At 40.7% G+C, this 25,130-nt stretch overlaps 1 protein-coding gene across 1 annotated transcript in view; it reads left to right on the top strand.

Annotated features, from left to right (window-relative positions):
* The window catches only part of FRMD4B (FERM domain containing 4B), a 197,891-nt gene that overhangs the window by 159,059 nt on the left and 13,702 nt on the right, over window positions 1-25,130 (top strand). Inside the window, exons 12-19 of the mRNA XM_052641757.1 lie at window positions 13,307-13,383; window positions 14,919-15,057; window positions 15,541-15,682; window positions 16,596-16,729; window positions 16,825-16,944; window positions 18,230-18,458; window positions 20,964-21,020; window positions 23,685-23,832. Coding sequence (XP_052497717.1) covers window positions 13,307-13,383; window positions 14,919-15,057; window positions 15,541-15,682; window positions 16,596-16,729; window positions 16,825-16,944; window positions 18,230-18,458; window positions 20,964-21,020; window positions 23,685-23,832 — 1,046 coding nt within the window. The remainder of the gene's footprint in view (window positions 1-13,306; window positions 13,384-14,918; window positions 15,058-15,540; window positions 15,683-16,595; window positions 16,730-16,824; window positions 16,945-18,229; window positions 18,459-20,963; window positions 21,021-23,684; window positions 23,833-25,130) is intronic.

Genomic DNA, 25,130 nt, shown 5'->3' with positions numbered 1-25,130 from the left:
CTCTTGTTGTCTTATCAGTTGCTCTAAGTCCTTCTAGGAGGTAACATTTGCATTTAGAAAACAATCTGGGCAGCTATTTATTTCTAAAGGCATTACCTAGTTGAGAAAAAGAGAACTCCAAAATCATTATTTTGTTGCAAAACTTTTATCATCTTCTTCAACACACACCACCTACCAAAGCATAGTTATATTACTAACAGTGATGAGTTAGCTTTTCTCAGTCTCTGTACTATGGCTGTTGGGGGCCAGATCATTCTGTCCTGAGCATGGTCTGATATCAGTAGTATCCCTGGCCTCTAACCACAAGATGCTAGAAACAGCCTCCCCTCCAGTGTGAGAACCAAAAGTGTCTCCAGACATGGCCAGATGTTCTGGCAGTTGTGGGTGAGGATAGGAAGTGAAGCAAAATCATCATTGGTTGAATAAGTAAGTAAAATATGAGAGACTCAGAGTCCTTTTCCTACAAATGGCTACTGTAATTACTGCTCTTTTTTCCTCTGAGGTAGAACTGGAAGTTATTCCTTTTTCCTCCCTTTTTTGGTTAACGTAACAAATCTCCATAGAGTATTCTTCTCAGATGAGAAAGGCAGGACGCTGGGGATTTTGGAGCCATCGTTGTGCTTGAGTGTGAATCTCAGATCTGCACCTATTTTGCTTTGTGACCTTGCTTTGTCTACCTAAGTCTCTTTGAGCCTCAGTCTTCCCTTCTGTGAAATGGAGCTAAATGCAGTATCTCCCTATAAGGTTGTTGGGAACACTCACTGTCAGTCACATAAATATTTCATTGGTCAAAGATGGCTGGCTGAACAGAAGGTAGGTCAATTTGGCTTTCTCAAAGCTCATTATCCTACAAAATTCTAATTTTCTGGTACTCCAGAAGGCAAACAACACTGTCTTCCAACAGCACAAGAGACAGCTCTACACATGGACATTACCAGATGGTCAATACTGAAATCAGATTGATTGTTTTCTTTGCAGCTGAAGATGAAAAAAATCTCTATACATTCATCAAAAATAAGACCTGAAGCTTACTGTGGCTCAGATCATGAACTCCTTATTGCAAAATGCAGGCTTAAATTAAAGAAAGTAGGGGAAACCACTAGACCATTCACGTATGACCTAAATCAAATCTCTTATGATTATCCACTAGAGGTGACAAATAGATTCAAGGGATTAGATATGGTAGACAGGGTTCCTGAAGAACTATGGACAGAGGTTCATAATATTGTACAGGAGGACGGGACCAAAACCATCCCAAAGAAAAATGCATGAAGGCAAAGTGGTTATCTGAGGAGGACTTACAAATAGCTGAAAAAAGAAGAGAAGCAAAAGGCGAAGGAGAAAGGGAACAGTATATCCAACTGAATGCAGAGTTCCAGAGGTTAGCAAGGAGCGATAAGGAAGCCTTCTTAAATGAACGATGCAGGGAAGTAGAGGAAAACAATACAATGGGAAAGACTAGAGATCTCTCCCGGAAAATTGGAGATACCAGGGGAATATTTCATGCAAAGATGGGCACAATAAAGGGCATAAACAGCAAGGACCTAACAGAAGCAGAGGAGATTAAGAAGAGGTGGTAAGAATACACAGAGGAACTATACAAAAAAGATCTTAATGACCTGGATAACCATGATGGTGTGGTCACTTCCCTAGAGCCAGACATCCTGGAGTGTGAAGTCAAGTGGGCCTTAGAAAGCATTACTATGAACAAAGCTAGTGGAGGTGATGGAATCCAGCTGAGCTATTTCAAATCCTAAAAGATGATGCTATGAAAGTGCTGCACTCAATATGTCAGCAAATTTAGAAGACTCAGCAGTGGCCACAGGACTGGAAAAGATCAGTTTTTCATTCTAATCCCAAGAAAGGCAATGCGAAAGAATGTTCAAACTATCATATAATTATACTCATCTCACATGCTAGTAAGGTAATGCTCAAAATCCTTCAAGTGGTGTTTTAGCAGTATGTGAATCAAGAACTTCCAGGTGTACAAGCTGGATTTAGAAAAGGCAGAGGAACGAGAGATCAAATTGCCAACGTCCTTTGGATCACAGAGGATGCAAGGGAATTCCAGAAAAAAATTTGGTTCTGCTTCATTGACTAAAGTCTTTGACTGTGTGGACCACAACAAACTGGAAAATTCTGAACGAGATAGGAATACCAGAGCACCTTACTTGTCTCCTGAGAAACCTTGTCTCCTGTTATGGGTCAAGAAGCAACAGTTAGAACCAGATATGGAACAACAGACTGGTTCAAAATGGGAAAGGAGTACAATGAGGCTGTATATTGTCACTCTGCTCAGTTAACTTTTATGCAGAGTCCACCATGTGAAATGCCGGGCTGGATGAATCACAAGCTGGAGTAAGATTGATGGGAGAAATATCAACAACATCAGATATGCAGAGGATACCATTTCTGCTTGCTAATGGCAGAAAGTGAAGAGGAACTAAAGAGCCTCCTGGTGGAGGTGAAAGAGGAGAGTGAAAAAGCTGGTTTAAAATTCAGCATTCAAAAAACTAAAACCATGGCATCTATTACCATCACTTCATGGCAAATATGGGGAAAAAGTGGAAACACTGATTTCCACTTTCACTTCCAGTGAAAAAAACACATATTTTATTTTCCTGGGCTCCAAAATCACTGCAGATGGTGTCTTCAGCCACAAAATTAAAAGACACTTGCTCCTTGGAAAAAAAGTTAGGACAAACTTAGACAGCACATTAAAAAGCAGAGATATCACTTTGCCAGCAAAGGTCCATATAGTCAAAGCTAAGCTATGGTCTTTCCAGTAGTCATGTACGAATGTGACAGCTGGACCATAAAGAAGGCTGAGCACCGAAAAATTGATGCTTTTGAATTGTGGTACTGGAGAAGACTCTTGAGAGTCCCTTGGACTGCAAGGAGATCAAGCCAGTCAATCCTAAAGGAAATCAACCCTAAATATTCATTGGTAAGACTGATGCTGAAGCTCCAAAAGTTTGGCCACCTGATGCAAAGAGCCAGCTCATTGGGAAAGACCCTGATTTTGGGAAAGATTGAAGGCAGGAGGAGAAGGGGGTGACAAAGAGTGAGATAGTTGGATGACATCACTGACTGAATGGACATGAGTCTGAGCAAACTCCAGGAGATAGTGAAGGACAGGGAAACCTGGCTTGCTGCAGTCCATGGGGTTGCAAAGAGCTAGTCAGGATTGAGCAACTAAACAACGGCAACAAGCTGGCTTGTGGGTACTAAGAGTATACTCATCAAGTGTAACTTTTTTTACATGAAAAAAAAAAAGTAATACTATGATCTTCTTTTGCTTCAAGTTATAGCAGGGGAATTACTCTGAGTCATTATTTGATGTACAGTCATACACCAGGGCTGTGACTATCCCAAATTTAGTCATTTCCAGGTGAATCTGCAGGTAAATGATTAACCTGTGTTATAAGTGCTATTTTGTTAAAAAAAGTTTCTGATGACATCTTTCCTATCATCACTTAGTGTTAAAACTTGGGACTCCGTCAGCTTTCAGTCTATCAAGATTCACACAGACAGTTGAATTCATTCTGTCCATGACTTTTCCATGTCTTTCACTCCTCCAAAGGTCCCCCTTGCTGGTGCACACTTCTCAGCATTTTTCATGTGTTAGGGCATGTCCCTTCTGAGTGCTTTAGCCCGGAGGGAACTTGCTAGCTTGCTGCCATGAGTCTCCCTGTGGGCGTGCCCTTGACCTGTCCCCATGTCCCTCCTGTGTGACCTTGGCAATACAGAAACCGTGAACAGACTTCCTACCTAGAGGGTGTAGCAGGAAACGACCGATGAAATCAACAGAGATAGAGCAGTTTTTACAGAGGCTGACGCTCATGGCTTTAGAAAGCTGAGGGACACAGATGTGTCAACAGAATAACTCGACTGTTGCTCATCGGTGGAAAGACAGATGTGGGATCCAGACGGCTGTTTTTAGTTCTAGTTCTGCTACTAAGTGGACTTCCCTGGTGGCGCAGATGGTAAAGAATCTGTCTCCAATGCAGGAGACTGGGTTCGAGCCCTATATTGGGAAGATCCCCTGGAGAAGGAAATGGCAACCCACTCCAGTATTCTTGCCTGGGAAAGCTCAGGGATGGAGAAGCCTGGTAGGCTATAGTCCACGGGGCCACAAAGAGTCGAACATGACTGCTATTAAGTGGCTCTTCTCCGTTTTCAGAAAAGATGATAAAATAAGAATTATTCTGAGAGTCCTTAATGGATACAACTGACTGTATCACTTCCTGAAGGCTGATTCTGAGCCAGGCACTGTGCTAAATGCTTTGTGAACATAATCTCAACTAAACCCTTCCAGCAATCCTCTGAGGCAGGCATTGTTGGTCCCATTTTACAGATGAGGAAACTGAAACTCAGGAAAGTTAAGCAACTTGCCAAATAAAGCACATGTGTTGAAATCAGCATGTATGCCAAGGCACTCTGATATGGTCCATTTGGTTCAGGTAAGCATCACAAGGGAGGGGACCTGGTCATTATTTTCCAGCGAGAACAGGACTTCGCATGTACAAGGTGGACAAGATGTATTTGTTAATTGAAGAAGAATGTGTAAAGGACAAGAGCTACTTAAGTATGTGACTTCTGGTTTCCTAAAAGTCCTTCTGCTTTTCCTTATAGTCCTTTTTTCTAAGTTTGTGATCTCAGATATTTAGGAATCAGTGTGAGTGTAGGATAGGAGGGGAAAGGTGATTTCTTTCAGTTCTTTGAGTCTATAATAGTGGGGTCTAACTAACTATGGATTATAGGTTTCAGCAAAATATCTTAAATATTCAACCCACAAATCTCATTAAAGCGTAATTGTTTAGTTGCTTGGTTATTTCTGACTCTGCAGCCCCATGGTCTGTAGCCCACCAGGCTCGCCTGTGCATGGGATTTCCCAAGCAAGAACACTGAAGTGGGTTCCATTTCCTTCTCCAGGGGATCTCCCGAACCCAGGGATCGAACCCAAGTCTTCTGCATTGGCAGGCAGATTCTCTACCACTGAGCCACCAGGGAAGCCCCAAAGTGTAATAATGTGTGACAATTATTCTAAAACTGTCAACCTCCTTTACATCTAAGTATAAAGGGACTAGGTTCTGACTATGCTTCCCTGGTGGCTCAGAGATTAAAGCATCTGCCTGCAATGTGGGAGACCCGGGTTCGATCCCTGGGTGGGGAAGATCCCCTGGAGAAGGAAATGGCAACCCACTCCAATTTTCTTGTCTGGAGAATCCCATGGATGGAGCCTGCTGGGCTACAGTCCACAGGGTTGCAAAGAGTCGGACACGACTGAGCAAGTGACTTAACTTATGGTATTATATACACATTCACTTTTTAAATGGGATTTGATTCAGCTTTGGTTTTCTGTGTCAGTTATTACATCTTTGACACTTTGTTTTTCTAAGACATGGTGATTTGTAACCTAAGGAAACATTCTTTTCCTATCGTAGTGTTTTTTTATTATCTGTTTGCTACTATCACTGTTCTCATTGCTCTTCTTTGACTTTTTCAGTTATATCTCTATTTATTTTGTAATCTCAAAGTTAATCCTAGGTATTATTTCATCTCTTGCTATCTTCTTCCTTGTTTTGATGCTAATCAGTTCAGTTGCTCAGTCGTGTCAAACTTTGCGACCACATGAATCACAGCACGCCAGGCCTCCCTGTCCATCACCAACTCCCAGAGTTCACTCAGACTCACGTCCATCGAGTCCGTGATGCCATCCAGCCATCTCATCCTCTGTCGTCCCCTTCTCCTCCTGCCCCCAATCCCTCCCAGCATCAGAGTCTTTTCCAATGAGTCAACTCTTCACATGAGGTGGCCAAGTACTGGAGTTTCAGCTTTAGCATCATTCCTTCCAAGAAATCCCAGGGCTGATCTCCTTCAGAATGGACTGGTTGGATCTCCTTGCAGTTCAAGGGACTCTCAAGAGTCTTCTCCAACACCACAGTTCAAAAGCATCATTCTTTGGTGCTCAGCCTTTTTCACAGTCCAGCTCTCAAATCCATACATGCCCACTGGAAAAACCATAGCCTTGAAGAGGCGAACCTTTGTTGGCAAAGTAATGTCTCTGCTTTTCAACATGCTATCTAGGTTAGTCATAACTTTTCTTCCAAGGAGTAAGCGTCTTTTAATTTCATGGCTGCAGTCACCATCTGCAGTGATTTTGGAGCCCCCCAAAATAAAGTCTGACACTGTTTCCCCATCTGTTTCCCATGAAGTGATGGGACCAGATGCCATGATCTTCGTTTTTTGAATGTTGAGCTTTAAGCCAACTTTTTCACTCTCCTCTTTCACTTTCATCAATAGGCTTTTTAGTTCCTCTTCACTTTCTGCCATAAGGGTGGTGTCATCTGCATATCTGAGGTTACTGAGATTTCTCCCAGCAATCTTGATTCCAGCTTGTGTTTCTTCCAGTCCAGCGTTTCTCATGATGTACTCTGCATAGAAGTTAAATAAGTAGGGTGACAATATACAGCCTTGACGTACTCCTTTTCCTATTTGGAACCAGTCTGTTGTTCCATGTCCAGTTCTAACTGTTGCTTCCTGACCCGCATATGTTTCTCAAGAGGCAGGTCAGGTGGTCTGGTATTCCCATCTCTTTCAGAATTTTCCACAGTTTATTGTGATCCACACAGTCAAAGGCTTTGACATAGTCAATAAAGCAGAAATAGATGTTTTTCTGGAACTCTCTTGCTTTTCCCATGATCCAGCGGATGTTGGCAATTTGATCTCTGGTTCCTCTGCCTTTTCTAAAACCAGGTTGAACATCTGGAAGTTCTTGGTTCACATATTGCTGAAGCCTGGCTTGGAGAATTTTGAGCATTACTTTACTAGTGTGTGAGATGAGTGCAATTGTGTGGTAGTTTGAGCATTCTTTGGCATTGCCTTTCTTTGGGATTGGAATGAAAACTGACCTTTTCCAGTCCTGTGGCCACTGCTGAGTTTTCCAAATTTGCTGGCATATTGAGTGCAGCACTTTCACAGCATTATCTTTCAGGATTTGAAATAACTCAACTGGAATTCGATCACATCCACTAGCCTTGTTTGTAGTGATGCTTTCTAAGGCCCACTTGACTTCACATTCCAGGATGTCTGGCTCTAGGTGAGTGATCACACCATCCTGATTATCTTGGTCATGAAGATCTTTTTTGTACAGTTCTTCTGTGTATTCTTGCCACTTCTTCTTAATATCTTCTGCTTCTTTTAGGTCCATACCATTTCTGTCCTTTATCGAGCCCATCTTTGCATGAAATGTTCCCTTGGTATCTCTAATTTTCTTGAAGAGATCTCTAGTCTTTCCCATTCTGTTTCTTTTCCTCTATTTCTTTGCATTGGTCGCTGAAGAAGGCTTTCTTATCTCTCCTTGCTAGTCTTTGGAACTCTGCATTCAGATGCTTATGACTTTCCTTTTCTCCTTTGCTTTTTGCTTCTCTTCTTTTCACAGCTATTTGTAAGTCCTCCTCAGACGGCCATTTTGCTTTTTTGCTTTTTTTTTTTCCATGGGGATGGTCTTGATCCTTGTCTCCTGTACAATGTCATGAACCTCTGTCCATAGTTCATCAGGCACTCTATCTATCAGATCTAGTGCCTTAAATCTATTTCTCACTTCCACTGTATATTAATAAGGGATTTGATTTAGGTCATATTGAATGGTTTAGTGGTTTTCCCTACTTTCTTCAATTTAAGTCTGAATTGGGCAATAAGGAGTTCATGATCTGAGCCACAGTCAGCTCCTGGTCTTGTTTTTGTTGACTGTATAGAGCTTCTCCATCTTTGGCTGCAAAGAATATAATCAATCTGATTTTGGTGTTGACCATCTGGTGATGTCCATGTGTAGAGTCTTCTCTTGTGTTGTTGGAAGAGAATGTTTGCTATGACCAGTGCATTTTCTTGGCAAACTCTATTAGTCTTTGCCCTGCTTCATTCTGCATTCCAAGGCCAAATTTGCCTGTTACTCCAGGTGTTTCTTGACTTCCTACTTTTGCATTCCAGTCCCCTATAATGAAAAGGATATCTTTTTTGGGTGTGAGTTCTAAAAGGTCTTGTAGGTCTTCATAGAACCATTCAACTTCAGCTTCTTCAGCAATACTGGTTGGGGCATAGACTTGGATTACTGTGATACTGAATGGTTTGCCTTGGAAACGAACAGAGATCATTCTGTCATTTTTGAGATTGCATCCAAGTACTGCATTTCGGACTCTTTTGTTGACCATGATGGCTACTCCATTTCTTCTAAGGGATTCCTGCCTGCAGTAGTAGATATAATGGTCATCTGAGTTAAATTCACCCATTCCAGTCCATTTTAGTTCGCTGATTCCTAGAATGTCAACATTCACTCTTGGCATCTCCTGTTTCACCTCTCCCAATTTGCCTTGATTCATGGACCTAACATTCCAGGTTCCTATGCAATATTGCTGTTTACAGCATCAGACCTTGCTTCTATCACCAGTCACATCCACAGCTGGGTATTGTTTTTGCTTTGGCTCCATCCCTTCATTCTTTCTGGAGTTATTTCTCCACTGATCTCCAGTAGCATATTGGGCAACTACTGACCTGGGGAGTTCCTCTTTCGATATCCTATCATTTTGCCTTTTCATACTGTTCATGGGGTTCTCAAGGCAAGAATACTGAAGTGGTTTGCCATTCCCTTCTCCAGTGGACCACATTCTGTTAGATCTCTCCACAATGACCTGCCCATGTTGGGTGGCCCCATGGCATGGCTTAGTTTCACTGAGTTAGACAAGGCTGTAGTCCTAGTGTGGTTAGATTGACTAGTTTTCTGTGATTATGGTTTCAGTGTGTCTGCTCTCTGATGCCCTCTTACAACACCTACCGTCTTACTTGGATTTCTCTTACCTTGGTTGTGGGGTATCTCTTTGATGCTAAAGAGCACAACTAATCATTCTATATGAGCATAGAGTAGACTCTTCACAACTGTCACCCACCAGGCTCCTCTGTCTATGGAATTTTCCAGGCAAGATTACTGGAATAGGTTTCCATTTCTTCAGGGGATCTTCCCAACCCAGGAATCAAACCCGCATCTCTTGCATCTCCTTTATTGGCAGGCGGATTATTTACCACTGCACCACCTGGGAAGCCCAGAAGGAAGTCTGGAAGACCTGATTTGTAGTTTTATTGTCACCACACAAGGATTTCCTTCTGTCACTAACACCATGAATTCTAAACAGAACACAATTTCAAATTCAACCCTATTAGTGAGTGCCACATAAACAACAATAAATACCAGTTAATGATTGTCATTAGGCTGGTTTAACGATCGCTTTAGGAAACAGTCCACTTTCATGCTCTTAACTCTGTGTGGCAAAGCAAATAAAACTCTTCTCCCACCTCCCCCCCCCCCCCGCCCCCCCCCGCCACCGCAAATCTCCATGAGTGGGAATTTTGTTTTGGCAAAAAAAGTATTCTATTTTAATATGAAAATTACAAATTTTCTCTATACATATACATGCATAAAATATATATAGTGGTGGTGGCAGTTTAGTCGCTAAGTCGTGTCCAACTCTTGTGACCCCATGGATTGTAGCCTGCCAGGCTCCTCTGTTCACAGGCAGGAATACTGGAGTGGGTTGCCATTTCCTTCTCCAGGGGATCATCCCAACCCAGGAATTGAACCTAGGTCTGCCTGCATTGCACGCAGATTTCTTTTCCGACTGAGCTATGAGGAAAGATTCAATATATGTAGTAGCCTTGTTCTATCCTGTAAGACATCAGACCCTATAATAGTGCTTCTCTGTATGGGGTCCAGTATTCTCCAAACAGTGGAGAATGTAAAGCATACTTAGCTCGTTTGTGCCTTCCTTTGAACCTTGATCTTTTTCCTTAAATGGTTTCTTGCAACTCTTCTTCATCTTTCAGGTGATTTATTTAGAGTTGTTTAGTCACTCAGTCGTGTCCAACTATTTGCAACCCCATGGGCTGTAGCCCACCAGGCTTCTCTGTTCATGGAATTTTCCAGGCAGGATTGCTGGAGTGGTTTATTAACATGTCAGGCCATTTTTCTCTCTCTCTTTTTTTTTTTTGCTGTACTGTGCAGCTTGACTTGCAGGGATCTTAGTTCCCCCATCAGGGATTGAACCCCAGGCCACAGAGTAAGAGCACCAAATCCTAACCACTAGACCACCAAGAGAAGCTTCCTTTATGACTCAGAAGTAAAGAATCTGCCTGCAATGCAGAAGACTTGGGTTTGATCCCTGGGTCGGGAAGATCCCCTGGAGAACAGAATGGCAACCCACTCCAGTATTCTTGCTGGGAAATCTCATGAACAGAAGAGCCTGGTGGGCTACAGTGCATGGGGTCACAGAGAGTCAGACATAACTGAGCGTGCATACACTGGAGGCCACCAGGGAATTCAGGCCATTTCTCTTAGAGACCCTAGCAAGTCGGGTCAGCCTGGTGGATATCTTTCTCACATTTTCCCCTTATCCTTCCACTGGCCCAAAAGCTTGAGTGGTTTTGACCAAAGAGGGACCTTGTATTTACCCTATAAGGAAAACACTGGCCAAAAGGACAGGAATGAAGATTGGGCAATTGACTGCTCGTGCCAGGTGCGTTCCTAGGCGTGTTGAATGAGTAAAGGAATCCACTTCACCTCAGCTCCACTCCATTTTCAGAGCCTCATCCTGGCTCTCTGAGATCTAGAACTCCAAGATAGTTTAAAGGCATGATAGAAGAATGATTTCAGAAATTTGAAAAGACAAGCTAGCTTATTTCCAGCAGCTAGCTAGATCAAGTGCCACTACAGTTAGAAGTGTTTTCCTAGCTGCTTCAAACAGTGATAAGAATCACACAGGTAATACATGTCTAAATTAGATGATTCCCAATGGTTAGTGGAAATCTCACTCTTGTATGAAATAGACCGACCTTTGTTCATTTTATACAAACTTCTATAATTTTTAGAAATTAAAAAAAAACCAGGAATACCAAGAATGTGACAACACCTGCATAACCACCTAAACTGCTGATGACGAATATGTTGTCATATTGACTTCGTCTTATTTTTATTAATAAAATAAACATGACTGGTAATGTTGAAGTTTGTGGTGCCATGAATCCCTCGTACATTCTACTGTCCTGAACCGCTGTCATGAATGAAGTATGTGCCATTCCTGTTCACTTTTATACTATTACAGGCACATATATGAAATCACATTTTGCAAAAACTCCAGGGATCGAACTCACAGCAGTGAAAGCACCAGGTCCTAACTACTGAGCCACCAGGGAATTCCCCCTACCCCGCTCGCCCATCACAACAACTTTTTAAGATTTCAGATGGGGAAATGGCTTTGCCTTTCAGACTTAAAAATGCAGTCTCATTCCCATAACTTCATTTGCAAACCCAGTTGCCATCTCATTTTCTCAAATTCTTTAAAATTAGCTGAAACCTTTCACCTTTTAAGTAGGGCTTTTGCTGCAGGGGGCTGTCCGTTCGCAACGCTGAGATGTGCCCAATGGAGAGCCTTGTGTTTCACGTTTGTAAGTGATAAGAGGGGGAGGTGGCAGCTTTACAGAGATCAGGTTTCAAGTCCAGCCCTAGTTTTTATGTGTGTGGGAATGGACGCAAAGGAAAACACAGCTGAGCTGCATTGTGGCTCTTCCTGTCGAACCTGTTCACGGCCGGGGTGAGTAAACCGGGAGCAACGGGAGCAACGTCTCCTTCGCCCAGCCTCCAGTGAAATTTGTGCCTGGATTCAAAGCAACTTGCTTCCTAGGAAATACTGTCTGAATCTCCCCCATACCCTGTGTGGAAAGTGCGTCTCTCTCCCGTGGAAATCTGCTAGAGAGAACTTGGCTGTCCTCTCCCTGATGGAGGAAGGAATGGAACCGGGGTGGTGTCACTTGGAGGAATTGCTGATGTCAGTAGCGTGTCAGCCGTGGGAGGCTCGGTTTGTGAAACTGAGTTACACCTAAGTGTCTTAGGAAACTCCGTACAGAACTCACCGGAGCTGCCCGGCTGGGACAGGAGGGAGCGGGGGAGGGAGAGAGCACCTCGGAGATTCCCTTCCCCTTGCTGTCTCACTTTTGGAACCTTGGGATTAAAAGACATGAAAGCTTGGAAACTACAGACATTTTAGGAAATCGGTATGTACCTTTAAGCTCCCACAAATTCCTCTTTCTATCTGGGCGAGGGCTGTAGTTAGACGCTAGGTGCTCAGATGACGAAGCTCTGTGTTCTCAGTGGGTGATGGTTTATTTCACTGTTTGAGGTGGGGGTTCCAGTTTGAACAGGTCTGTCTTCCAGCTGTATGTGCATAGGAACCATTGGCTTGTGCTGTTCCTTTTAGATAAGGTTGGTGAAAAGTCTTGGTTCCTGTACCCCAGGAAATGGTTTTGCTGGTGGTGCATTGCAGAGAAGTTATTTTCTTAATGATTAGAATGTTTTATGAAGATTCTTTGAACGTAAGTTAAAAATCCAGCTAAAGTCTAATAGTGGAATGAAATTGCTGTGCTAGTATTTCTCTGACAAATAAGACTAGCATGGAGAAGAGGAATTTCCAACTACGAAGTCAAAGTTCAAAGGACAAGCTGGGTCTCAGGCTAATGTGAAGGGTTGGGAATTAACCCAGAAAATGCAGGAGGGCCCACTCAGTTCTGTGAATGAGCTGCTTTTTACAAGTTAAATTTTCAGATGTCCATTGCTAGTAAGTTGTATTTCTCCCACCCAACTGGCAGATAACACCTGGTGGAGCATTAGAGTATCAACAGTGGGAATATGTTGATGAATTCTCTTACAAAAACTGGAAGCTCTAGCTCAGAAACCAAGAGGGCAGTGTCAGCATTCACTCCCATCTCACGGAGCCTCCAATTCCTAGCATTCAGTTTCTGTGGCATTTAGGGGAACTCTTGTAGGTGGGGAAATCATCATTGAGAATCACCCTTGCTTGGGGTTCTGTTTTACTTTCACTTTGCATTCTTTTGAAATTTAATCTGTGGTCTTATTGAAACATCCCTTTGAATCTCTTTCCATTTAAATATGAAGTCAACATCTTTGATCAGAAGGCATGTGCTTACTGGAATCTACAATTTCCTTACTCACTCTTTTATTTAGTTGAGTCAAAGGAAAAATAGTATGCATGTTCCCCACAGTTGCTTGGTTTTATTGTTCAAGAAACAGTGATAAAGTGAAGATTACTGTCAAAAGAAGGAATAAAGTGGTTTCATGCTATAGTTGGTTTGTAAAAAGGCACATGTCTAATCTCAATTCTTGATTTTTTTATTATTAAGCTTATTTTCTAAAAGTTAACATTAATTAAAGCTGTGTGGTTTTTTTGTTTTCTTCATTTCTTAGTTATTCCAATGGAAACAGCTGGAGAACTTATATTTCCGTGAGAAAAAGTTTGCTGTTGAAGTTCATGATCCACGGAGGTGAGAATAAAAGCCTTTTTTTCTGTATAGGTCCAGTGACTAGCCACATATGCTGCTATGAATATTCATGTGCACATGTTTTCATTTCCCTTGGGTACATACCTAGGAGTAGAATTGCTTGATCAAATCATAATTCTCTGACCCTCTGAGGAACTGCCAGACTGGTTTCCAAAGCAGCTATACCCTTTTACATCCCTACCAAAACTGCAGTTTCATTTTCTCCACATCCTCTAATATCTATTATTTTTCTGGTTGTGTGTGTGTATGTGTGTGTGTATGTGTGTAAATAGCTATCCTGATGGTGTGCAGTGATAACTCATACTGGTTTAGATTTGCTTGCCAAGCATCTTTTCATGGACTCATTGGCCATTTGTCTGCCTTCTTTAGAGAAACGTTTATTCAGATCCTTTGCTCATTTTTAAGTTTGCTATTCTTAGTCACTTAAAAAAGTTCCTAAATTATCAACATGAATTAAAGTCAAGATTGTAGGCTCTCCGAGTTCCTCAGAGGAATTCCTTATCAGCCCTCAGTTGTTGCTTTTCAGATATAAGTTTATGGATATTTGGAGGTCAGAGGGATGGGGGAAACAGCTGTGGCAAAAAGATGACCTGGAGATAAAAGGCAGATTCCTGCAAGGAACATTGGCACTCTTCTCCCCTCAACCCCGCCCCAACACAGTGTCTGCCTCCCCCGCCCCCATCTTTCTTTCTCTTGCTCTGTCCTCCTCTGACCCTCTCTCTTTTCATCGAGTACATAAGCAGTAATCTGGGCCAGTTTTGGACATGCATATTATCAGACAGTATTATTATGTTCATCCTCTGATAGTGCCAAAGCCAGACAATAGCTAGATCTGAGATGCTCTCTTTCCTTGGAGGAAGGTGCTGATCCCACAGGTCGTGATTGCTTGATCTTTAAAGTAACACGTTTATTCTCACCTTTTTGTGATGGTCGCACGTCCTGTGGTCTTTGATTTGATGTTTTTAGTACAGTCTCCAATGTGGCTAATTCTCATCTGCTTTGAAATAATTTTTAACTTCTATTATTTCCAGTATCATGCTTCTGTGCAGAGTTCAGAATGTTTATATTTATGTACATAAGCCTACTAGACTTAGGTTTTTCTAAAATATTATATGGTTGACATATTAATAATCATTTTCTCTTAATTACTTTTAAGATTTTCCTTTTGTATTAGAGCATTATTGTTTAACAATGTTGTGTTAATTTCATGCATACAGCAAAGTGATTGTTATACATATATATGTGTCTATTCTTTTTCTAATACTCTGTCCATTTTCTCATCTGCTTTTGAAGATGTGTGTTTGTATTGTTTAGTATACTGCTTTTATGAGGAGATATTACCCAAGTGTGATTGGCTTTCTCATAAAAAGGAGAAAATCAGAGGCTTGGTCCTTGAAGGCAAGGGTGTGGCAGAGGAAAAACAATTAAGGAGATGCTTTGTTACAACTACTCACTGGGTACATTTGATGTTATGCTGGGCCAGAAACAAATCATGAATGCTCTCCTTAATCTTTTAGGATTTCAGTATCCAGAAGAACCTTTGGGCAGAGTGGCCTCTTTGTGCAAACGTGGTATGCGAACTCCTCTCTCATCAAGTCCATCTGGGTAATGGCAATTAGTCAGCATCAGTTTTACTTGGACCGGAAGCAAAGCAAAGTAAGTAACTGAAAGTATTTCTACAGGGACAAAGTCCCATCCCTCATTTACTTTCCGTTCAGAAGATAAACTTTCTTAGAAAAGATGCAACCTCATGGGTTTTTGTTTCTTGAGTCTTGTGGGTTTTTTTTTTTTAACTTTACTATCAGTTGTTTTAATTTTTCTTAACATTTAACAGATGGGCAACATATAGCCTGCTCTGAAAGTTGTAAGATTTGCCAACTTTTAGGCATTGTGTGTGTGTGCACTCATGACTTTTTAATGTTAATGATTGAACTATACCATGAGGAAGAATCATGCGTGATTAATAAAACATTTTAGTGACAAAGCTGAAGTCTGAATTTTTTTCTGAAAAATATTACTATAGTATATAAAAATTCTGTATTGTCCTTTGTGTTGACATTTTTATTCCATATTAACTGAATCATTTTATTAATTCAAAATAGGTGTAACTGAATGTACTCCCTTTCCATGTTGTGTTAGGCAAAAATCCCTTCAGCCAGGAGTTTAGACGATATCGCAATGGACTTGACAGAGACAGGAGCACCAAGGGTCTCCAAACTGGTGACACTCGAGGCGAAAAGCCAGTTCATTATGGCAAGCAACGGCAGTTTAATTTCCTCAGGTAATATTTTTAGATTAGAGAGTGTGCGAGCTATCTGTATCTTAATGTACTTTTTTTTGGTTGTAAATCACTTTTAAATGTATCTTTTAACCCATTATTTCCGGAATAAGTAAGCATATGAGAGAACCTATAGTATACCGCAGTTTTGAATAAATTTTGAAATTAATTTTTAAAAGAATATGAAGCAAGTTAAGTTATAAAGTTCAGGTTGTATAATTAACACTAGATGCTGAGACAGTGCCTCGGCGAGCTTGCAAGAACATTTTCTCCCCATCCAGTCCAGAAGCTTTTTCTTTCTCCAGTGTGTAGGTTTTGATACAGACAGTTGTCTAATTTTCCATTTAACATAAAATCAACCATGATTACAACCCTTGAACTCCATCTCACCCCCAAAGTGATTTTTGCTCCTAAACCCTTACTCTGCAGACATTTTTTTTTCTGCAGACATTTATATGAGAGTATCACTAAGTATACATAATTCACGAAAAATATTCTCATCTAAATCCCATTGTCAGCTTGTGAATCTGAAACACAGAATATCCCCTTGCCTTGCTTACTTTCCAAAAGAACATTCCAAACAACTGTCTCCAGGAACATCTTACCTTCTTTCCTGCTCAGAAAAATGAATTTTTTCATTGAGTGTATCTGAAACATTAAACATTTTATCATTGCTTCGCAAATGACTGAACCAAAATGCAAAAGGCGTATATTATTACCAGGTTCTGTTAGATGCCCAGAAGCATGAGAAAATGTTCTCCAGTTTCCTTTTATTATGTTCAGAAACAAGGAGAAAAGAAAGAAACTATTATTAAATAGCCCGTTTGGCTTAAAAATCCTTTGTCCTCTGAAAAGGAAGGAAACATGCCTGTATAAACCTTCCCTGCCCTCCCTCCCCACCCCCCACGACCTCCAGGTTCTCAAGACTCAGAAGTCAGTGAGGAGCAAAAGAGAGAGAAGATCCTTGAACTCAAGAAGAAGGAAAAACTGTTGCAAGAAAAGCTCCTAAAGAAAGTTGAAGAGCTTAAGAAGATCTGTTTGCGGGAGGCTGTGAGTGTCATCTGCTTTGGGAAACGTTTCAAATTGTGTTTGACAGTTCCAGCCAGGGTCAGTAATCTCCCTCTCGGTTCTGTCCTGTTTTATAGGAGCTCACAGGCAAAATGCCCAAGGAGTATCCTCTGAACGTAGGTGAGAAACCTCCTCAGGTCAGAAGGCGTATAGGTACCGCGTTCAAATTAGATGACAACTTGCTGCCAAGTGAAGAGGTATGGGCACCCGTTCTGAGCACTTCTGTCAACAGTGAGGCAGAAAAGCTGTCAGCTGAATGTAGCTGACTTGTTCCTTTGGTTTTTGAGTTACTGCTGTACATTTTAATCTCATCAGTTAAAGGTGATCATGGAGACCAAGTTGAATTCTTTCCTTCATGCACAGTTTAGTTAAAATTGACTCATGACTTTACTCCTCCAAACAGAGTATTAAATGAACTCTAAGTATCTCTAAATTGAGAAACATTATTTTAAGAATTAAGAATTCAGCACTAGAGTCTCCCACTTAAAACCAAGTAGCCTTTGGCAAATCATTGACCTCTCTGAAGACTCAATTCTCTGGTTTTCTCATCAATAAAATGGGAGTAATGATTGTTCTTCCCTCTGAGAGATGCAAGGAGTATTCAGTGAGATAACGCACATATAGCACTTTAGGTATAATAAAGTTAAAAGATTTGTTAGCCAGGCTGGATGGCATCACTGACTTGATGGACGTGAGTCTGAATGAACTCCGGGAGTTGGTGATGGACAGGGAGGCCTGGCATGCTGCGATTCATGGGGTCGCAAAGAGTCGGACACGACTGAGCGACTGAACTGAACTGATAGAGGATACTTTCCTGTTTGTGTGTCATCAGACACTATGACCCTATTCATGTTTCTTGTAGAAGTTTGACCATCTTGGCTTTAGAAAATAGTAGTGGTTTCCATTAATAATAAAGTTAGCACTGCTGTTTATTAAGTGCTCAGTATATACCCAGCTCTGAGCTAAGCAATGCATATACATTGTTTCCTTCCATCTTCACCATAGTTTCATAAGGTGGATGTTACATCCATTTTACAAGTTAAAAAAAAAAAAAACTGAAGCATTAGAAATTAAGTAATATGTCCAGGGCCATGCAACCAGGAATTACCCAGAAAGAAGAATGGAATCTCAGTTTATCTGTTTCTGAAGCTGTGCATATAACATTCTCTGGCTATGAATCTTGGGTGAAGGATCCCTTCTTGAAAGATATCTTCATCCAACCAGTTGAATGAATGGAAGGCCAATTCCCTTCTTTGAAAAGGAAAGAGAATTGGACTATTAAGTTAAAGTAAATGGAGGAGGGAGATCTTATCTTCTAGGAAAGTGTTTGAGAATACCTAAGCAGTAAAACTTAGGAAGATTTCATTCACAAAGAGCATGTGATGTGAGAATGCATGAGAAAGAGAAATTTTATTATCCAGGACATATGACAGTGACCGTGTGTGTCCATAAAAATAAAGCAATATCATTGTGTGAATGCAGGATCCTGCTTTGCAAGAACTGGAGAGCAATTTCCTAATACAGCAAAAGCTGGTTGAGGCTGTGAAGAAACTTGCCAGTGAGCCCGACCTTTGCAAAACCGTGAAGAAAAAACGAAAGCAAGATTACACGGATGCGGTGAAAAAGCTTCAGGAGATTGAAAATGCTATAAATGAGTACCGCATTAGATGTGGAAAGAAACCCAGCCAGAAAGCAACAGTTATCTTACCAGGTTAGTAACTAGTGAGGTTTTTTTGAGTCACCTAAGTCAGTCCTCTTGATGGAATCTGCCGTTTCCTAACCAGTTCATTTGATGAGAGAGAAAAGAATGGATTGATCCTTCAGTTTCTTAGGATAAAAATGATTCGGAATTTCATTCTTACAAGTATATTAACTTGGTTTTCTGTGACCTTCTCACTGTTATAATACTATAATATTGCATTGCTTTAATTTTCAGGATGAAAGAGCTTTACACAGCAATATTGGTTCCCAATAAGAGAGATTCACCTCTAACTGGCCTGATGTCATTGCAAGAAAAATATTTGAAAACACAGAGTATTAAGACAGCTGGGCCCTACATGATAGTTTCTCAGAGATTTTTAATGCAGCAGACCATATATATTTTTTAAGGACCTATCCAATATATGTGGATAGAAAAGAACTCTTACAATTACGGTTATTTATAGAGGCTATTTATGGACATATGTGCCTGTTGTATTATGAAATGCAGAAGGCAGAATATAAAATTGTAGCCAAAACATAGTCCTGACATTGTATAAATATGTACACATAGAGACTAGTTGGGCAAGAGTTCAAAAACATTAATAGTTGTAGAATTTCATGTCAATTTTCTTAATTCTCTTTAGTATTTTCAAAATTCTCAGCATCATGTATCTAAAACTAATATTCAGAAAAAAATTAAACTGAAAAATCTCATCTAGGTGGATTTCGAGTCCAACTGGCCTTCCATGTTTATTAGAATAATTTTTAGCCTTGATCATTGGTTGAAATATGATTATTTCTTTTGATTCCAAGACTTTTTTCCCCCCCATTTAAGCATCTGTGAAATTGGGATAATTCTTATACTAGATGAGGCATTACAGTTATGATCAGTACTTTTTCTTTTTTTTTACTGGGATATCAACTAATTCTACATCTTAGATTTGACAAAATATGGTAATGAGCTTTAAAGTATACTGAGCTTCAGGGCATATGATTTGAAAAGTAGAGATATGGCTTTTTGGTAAATGAATGCAGGGACATCAACACACAAGTGTTCGTCAACTACAGCTGGGGAATTTAGGATGGTTTTGACTCAATGGAAAATCCAGTTGGCCTCGTTGGTGGTCACATTCTGGACCTATAGGAGATGGGTAGTGAGCAGGTCACTTAACTTTGATAGCCATTTGTTGTTGCCCATTCATCTCCAACTGTGTAAGATTCAAATGTTATCCTTTACAGTCACTGACATTTAGGCAGCACTGATGCCAATGGTTGACTATATATCGGGTGGATTATTTTTAAAGCCTGCCTGACAGCTGACTGTACTGGCATCTCGCCTTCAAGCTCTACCATGTGTCCCATTAAGAGACAGTCCTCTTGGCTCTGATAGAGATTAATTTTAGATTGGATGGGGAGATTCACTTCATAATGGCTTCGAAGCTTACGTTGAGGTGTCACATTTGTCTGTAACCTTGCCCGTCCTTGACAACTGAATATGGGAAGATTTGTCAAAGCACATCAACACATCAAAGATGTCATTTTTTTAAAAAAAATTTATTTGAGTATAGTTGCTTTATAATGTTGTGTCAGTTTTTGCTGTACAGCAAAGTGAGATGGCAGTTTTTGCTAAACCCATTTTGTAACATTTGACAAGCACCAGTAATAATCACATTTTTATGGACATTTCCAACCACCGGACTTCTTTCACTAGAATGCTGTATGTAGGTAACCAAAGTAATAAGTATAGTTAATATTTAATGAGCATTTGTCTTGTACCAGGAGCAAGGCCAAGGGCTTTGCATCTATTATGTCATCGAACGCTCACCAAAGCGCTAAACACGAGGTACTATTGTCATCCCTATTTCAGAGTTGAGCCAAATGATGTGTAGAGAGATTAAGTAATTTGCCCAGGGTCTCCCAGCCAATAAGTGACAAAAGCAAGCTTTGATTCCAGGTCTGTTTATTTCAGTGGTTCTCAACGAGCAGCAATTTTGCATTCTGGGGAAATGTCTGCAGACGTGTTTGATTGTCAAAACTGAGGGTGGGGATGGTACTGATATCCAGTAGTAGAGGCTAGAGATCCTACAGTGAAAAGGACAGCACCCCCCAACAAAGAATCATCCAGTCTAGAATGTCAGTAGTGCCACCTACTGTTAGGAAACCCTAGTCTGATTGAGAACCTTCTGTATCACAAATGTCCTCACTCTTATCAAGAAAAAGCCCTTCTCTTCAGGAGAGAGCTCAAAAAATAAGTTAATCTAATGGTGCAGTAGATTCTCAAGTCTGTTCCTTTGTAAGAAATAATCCAGTGTAATATTTGTATAGTAGGGAAGATGTTTGTGTCTTAAGTGTTCAATGAGTCCATTCTCACAACAGTTAATTACTCCTAATGCAGTGTAACTAGTTGCATTTATCTAAGTAAAAATAAGATGCACTCCATTGAGAATTGTTTTATTGAACTATTAGGGGTGTCCAAAGGCACCATTGTACTAAAACCAGTTTATTTTGTTCACAGAAGACATCATCCCATCAGAAAGCAGCTCCTTGTCTGACACTACCACCTGTGATGATCGTAAGTAGCTCTCCCTTTTCAATTCAAAATGTTATATGTTCTGAAAGACTAAGAAAGGTTTTGAGTAGGAAAGCCTATTTATTACTCTTTTGGGAAAAGTAGAATCAACTAGCTTACATTTATGAAGAATGGTTGGGAAAGGGGTTAAGATTAGCTTTTACACAGGTTGTGCTGTGCTGCGCTTAGTCGCTCAATCATGTCTGAATCTTTACAACCCCATGGACCGTAGCCCACCAGGCTCCTCTCTCCGTGGATATTCTCCATGCAAGACACTGGAGTGGATTGCCATGCCCTCTTCCAGGGGATCTTCCCAACCCAGGGGTCAAACCCAGGCCTCCCTTTACACAGGTTCAGTTCAGTTCAGTTCAGTCACTCAGTTGTGTCCGACTCTTTGCGACCCCATGAATCGCAGCACGCCAGGCCTCCCTGTCCATCACCAACTCCCGGAGTTCACTCAGACTCGCGTCCATCAAGTCAGTGATGCCATCCAGCCATCTCATCCTCTGTCGTCCTCTTCTCTTCCTGCCCCCAATCCCTCCCAGCATCAGAGTCTTTTCCAGTGAGTCAACTCTTCGTGTGAGGTGACCAAAGTACTGGAGTTTCAGCTTTAGCATCATTCCTTTCAAAGAAATCCCAGGGCTGATCTCCTTCAGAATGGACTGGTTGGATCTCCTTGCAGTCCAAGGGACTCTCAAGAGTCTTCTCCAACAGTTCAAAAGCATCAATTCTTCGGTGCTCAGCCTTCTTCACAGTCCAACTCTCACATCCATACATGACCACAGGAAAAACCATAGCCTTGACTAGATGGACCTTTGTTGGCAAAGTAATGTCTCTGCTTTTGAATATGCTATCTAGGTTGGTCATAACTTTCCTTCCAAGGAGTAAGCGTCTTTTAATTTCATGGCTACAATCACCATCTGCAGTGATTCTGGAGCCCCAAAAAATAAAGTCTGACACTGTTTCCACTGTTTCCCCATCTATTTCCCATGAAGTGTTGGGACCAGATGCCATGATCTTCGTTTTCTGAATGTTGAGCTGTAAGCCAACTTTTTCACCCTCCACTTTCACTTTCATCAGGAGGCTTTTTAGTTCCTCTTCACTTTCTGCCATAAGGGTGGTGTCATCTGCATATCTGAGGTTACACAGGTTCAGTTCAGTTCAGTTCAGTTGCTCAGTCGTGTCTGACTCTTTGCAACCCCATGAATGGCAGCATGCCAGGCCTCCCTGTCCATCACCATCTCCCGGAGTTCACTCAGACTCATGTCCATCGAGTCCGTGATGCCATCCAGCCATCCCATCCTCGGTCGTCCCCTTCTCCTACTGCCCCCAATCCCTCCTAGCATCAGAGTCTTCACCAATGAGTCAACTCTTCGCATGAGGTGGCCAAAGTACTGGAGTTTCAGCTTCAGCATCATTCCCTCCAAAGAAATCCCAGGGCTGATCTCCTTCAGAATGGACTGGTTGGATCTCCTTGCAGTCCAAGGGACTCTCAAGAGGTTAGCTCAGCGTTAAATATAGTATCGTACAAATCACATGACTTCAGTGAATCAAAGTACCATAACATGAGTAAATAGGTATCTTGATAAGGATTTGTAAGGTTTTGCAGTATTTATTTTTTTTTTAGCTTTTGAAGTAGCTATAGATTCACAGGCAGTTGCAAAGTAATAAACAGTCATTCACCCAGCTTTGTCCAGTGGTGACATCTTACATATTTGGTGTCTAATAACAAAACCAGGAAACGAGTGTTGTGCAGGCTATACTACAGTACCAGGAAATAATGGAAACTTTGATTTTTCACTATCTACTTATTCTGGATAAGTGGGAGTTTATTTTCCTTAGGAAGAAGCACATGTTTTAGAAATTGTGTTACATGTTACTGTGTCAGTTTCCTAGAAATAGACCTGATCTATTGTAATGACCCATGTTCAGCACATTTCATGATGGAATGGATTTCATATCAAATGGTAGAATATTTCCTTATAATCCCTTCCTTGTGCTTAAGCAGGGGAGCTGGCTGTCTGTTTGATGTGACTTAAAGAATTCAGGAAGCCACTAAACCCTGCTGCTTTATCTTCTTCCAAATGGAATGGTTTGTGAAAGTCTTCCATTTCAGGATTCTTCCTTTTAGCTGAGGTTTGGTCATGCTTGCCACTCCTCTTTGAAAATACAAATATCAGTGAGAGACATTAACAAGTCCCTAATGACTCATCATAAATCAGTTTCATCCCTGTCAGTGATAGGATGAGTCTTTGGCCAGCCAAGGAGGCCTAAGAATGTTAAAAGTAAAGCTGGGCAAAACTGATCCAGTCCAACTTTACAGGCCGACTTCCTCTTGGCCCTTCATACACTGAGATTTTTCTGTGGTATAACTCTTGTAAAGTATCACCCATTACACCTGAGAGATTTATGTGCTCAAAGTGGCTCCTATTGAGTTGACAGAAGTTGGGTCTGTCCCCAACAAGAACATTCAGTAATTTCTATTTGCTATTGTATAAAATATAAAAATACATTTCCTGGAACTTACACACTTTTAAAATTACATTCTTTGGAAGAACATTTTACTCATCAGACAGATCTTCCACTTTATTTGGGGGAGGGAGGTGTTCGCAAGGCATTTGTTTGCTTTTTTATTTATCTAGTTATTCATTCATTCACTTATTATAGCCAACGATACCTTCACTCTTGCTGGGCAGCGATCAAGTTCAGTACCTCATTCTCCAAGAATTCTGCCTCCCAAGTCTCTCGGTATTGAGAGAATCCATTTCAGAAAGTCGTCCATCAATGAACAGTGTGTGGATACCAGACAGTCCAGGTAAGAAGACAGATCATCAGAGACGTGAATGCCTCACCACTGTAAGACCTTTTCTCCAAAATAGTCAACCTATTTTTGTGTTATCCTGTTTACTGTTTCAGAAAGGGTGATCTTATAAAATCAAGAGTAGAATCTAACCCAGTTATTTGTTGTTGGCAGCAAGTGGAAGTGTTTTTAAAGAGGTCTTTTAAAAAATATTTGGCTGTTTCCTTAAAGTCTTGTTTGGTTTGTATTAAATAATAGAGGCATTAACTATAAATCTGAATTTGGATATAGTGTCAAAGTTCTGTTTCATCACCCAAGGTCTTGGGAACATTTAATACAACTCTACCAGGCAATAGAACTGACTTCTAATCTTTCAAAGGAAAATGGGACTTGAGTACATTTTTAATCTGTAACTTCTCACGTCTCTCAAGTAAATATTTTTGGGACAGTAACTTTTTAAAAGATGAAAGACCAGTGATTCCCAGAATTTGGCTGCATGGATCACTACTAGGTTGTTTGTTTGTTTGTCTGTTTTTTTAAATTGGGTCCAAGATAGGATTACCAGCTTTTTACTTTGCCTAATTAGTATTTTCACACAGGTAGCACTGTGATTTCATGAAAATATGACACATGTCCAAAATATAGTCATTGTAGTAATAATAAGATGAACATCTGTTGAGCACTTAGTATGTGCCAGACACTGCTCCAAGTGTTTAATATATAATAACAAATTCAGTTGTAAGAAAACGCTCATTGTATTACTACCATCCTTAGCATTTACAGATAAGTACACTGAGGACCAGAAAGCATGAATCACTTGTTGGGTTCATCAATTAGTAACTGTTACAATTGGGATTTAAACCGACATAGCTTGACTGCAAAGCCTATGATGTGATTTTAGCCAAAATGTTTTATTACATCTCAGGAAAGATGGAAATTAGTCTCAAAAGAGGATTATTTAGATGGAATGATTTTTCATTTATGAAAAGAGAACCAACGTTTTGTTATATTTCTGATTTGTCAAAGACTGGTGAAAATCTTTATTTCATATTAGCCCCAATTTGTAGATTAGCATCTAAGAACTGTTGCCTTAAACAGTAGAGATCCAGGTGTCTAGAGCTGTGGTGTCCAGTTCAATTAAAAGCAAATAAAATTTAAAATTCAGATCTTCAGTCCTACCAGTCGCATTTCAAGTCCTAATAGGCACATGTGGCTGATGTCTGTGATGCTGGGCAGCACAGATAGAGCTCATGTCCATCACCGAAGAAAGTCCTGTCAGATAGCACTGGGCAGGTGTGTTTATTATATCAGGG

Source organism: Budorcas taxicolor, chromosome 1 (genome assembly GCF_023091745.1).
Source record: "Budorcas taxicolor isolate Tak-1 chromosome 1, Takin1.1, whole genome shotgun sequence".
NCBI classification, from domain to species: Eukaryota; Metazoa; Chordata; class Mammalia; order Artiodactyla; family Bovidae; genus Budorcas; species Budorcas taxicolor.
This window is presented reverse-complemented; position numbering and strand designations above follow the sequence as displayed.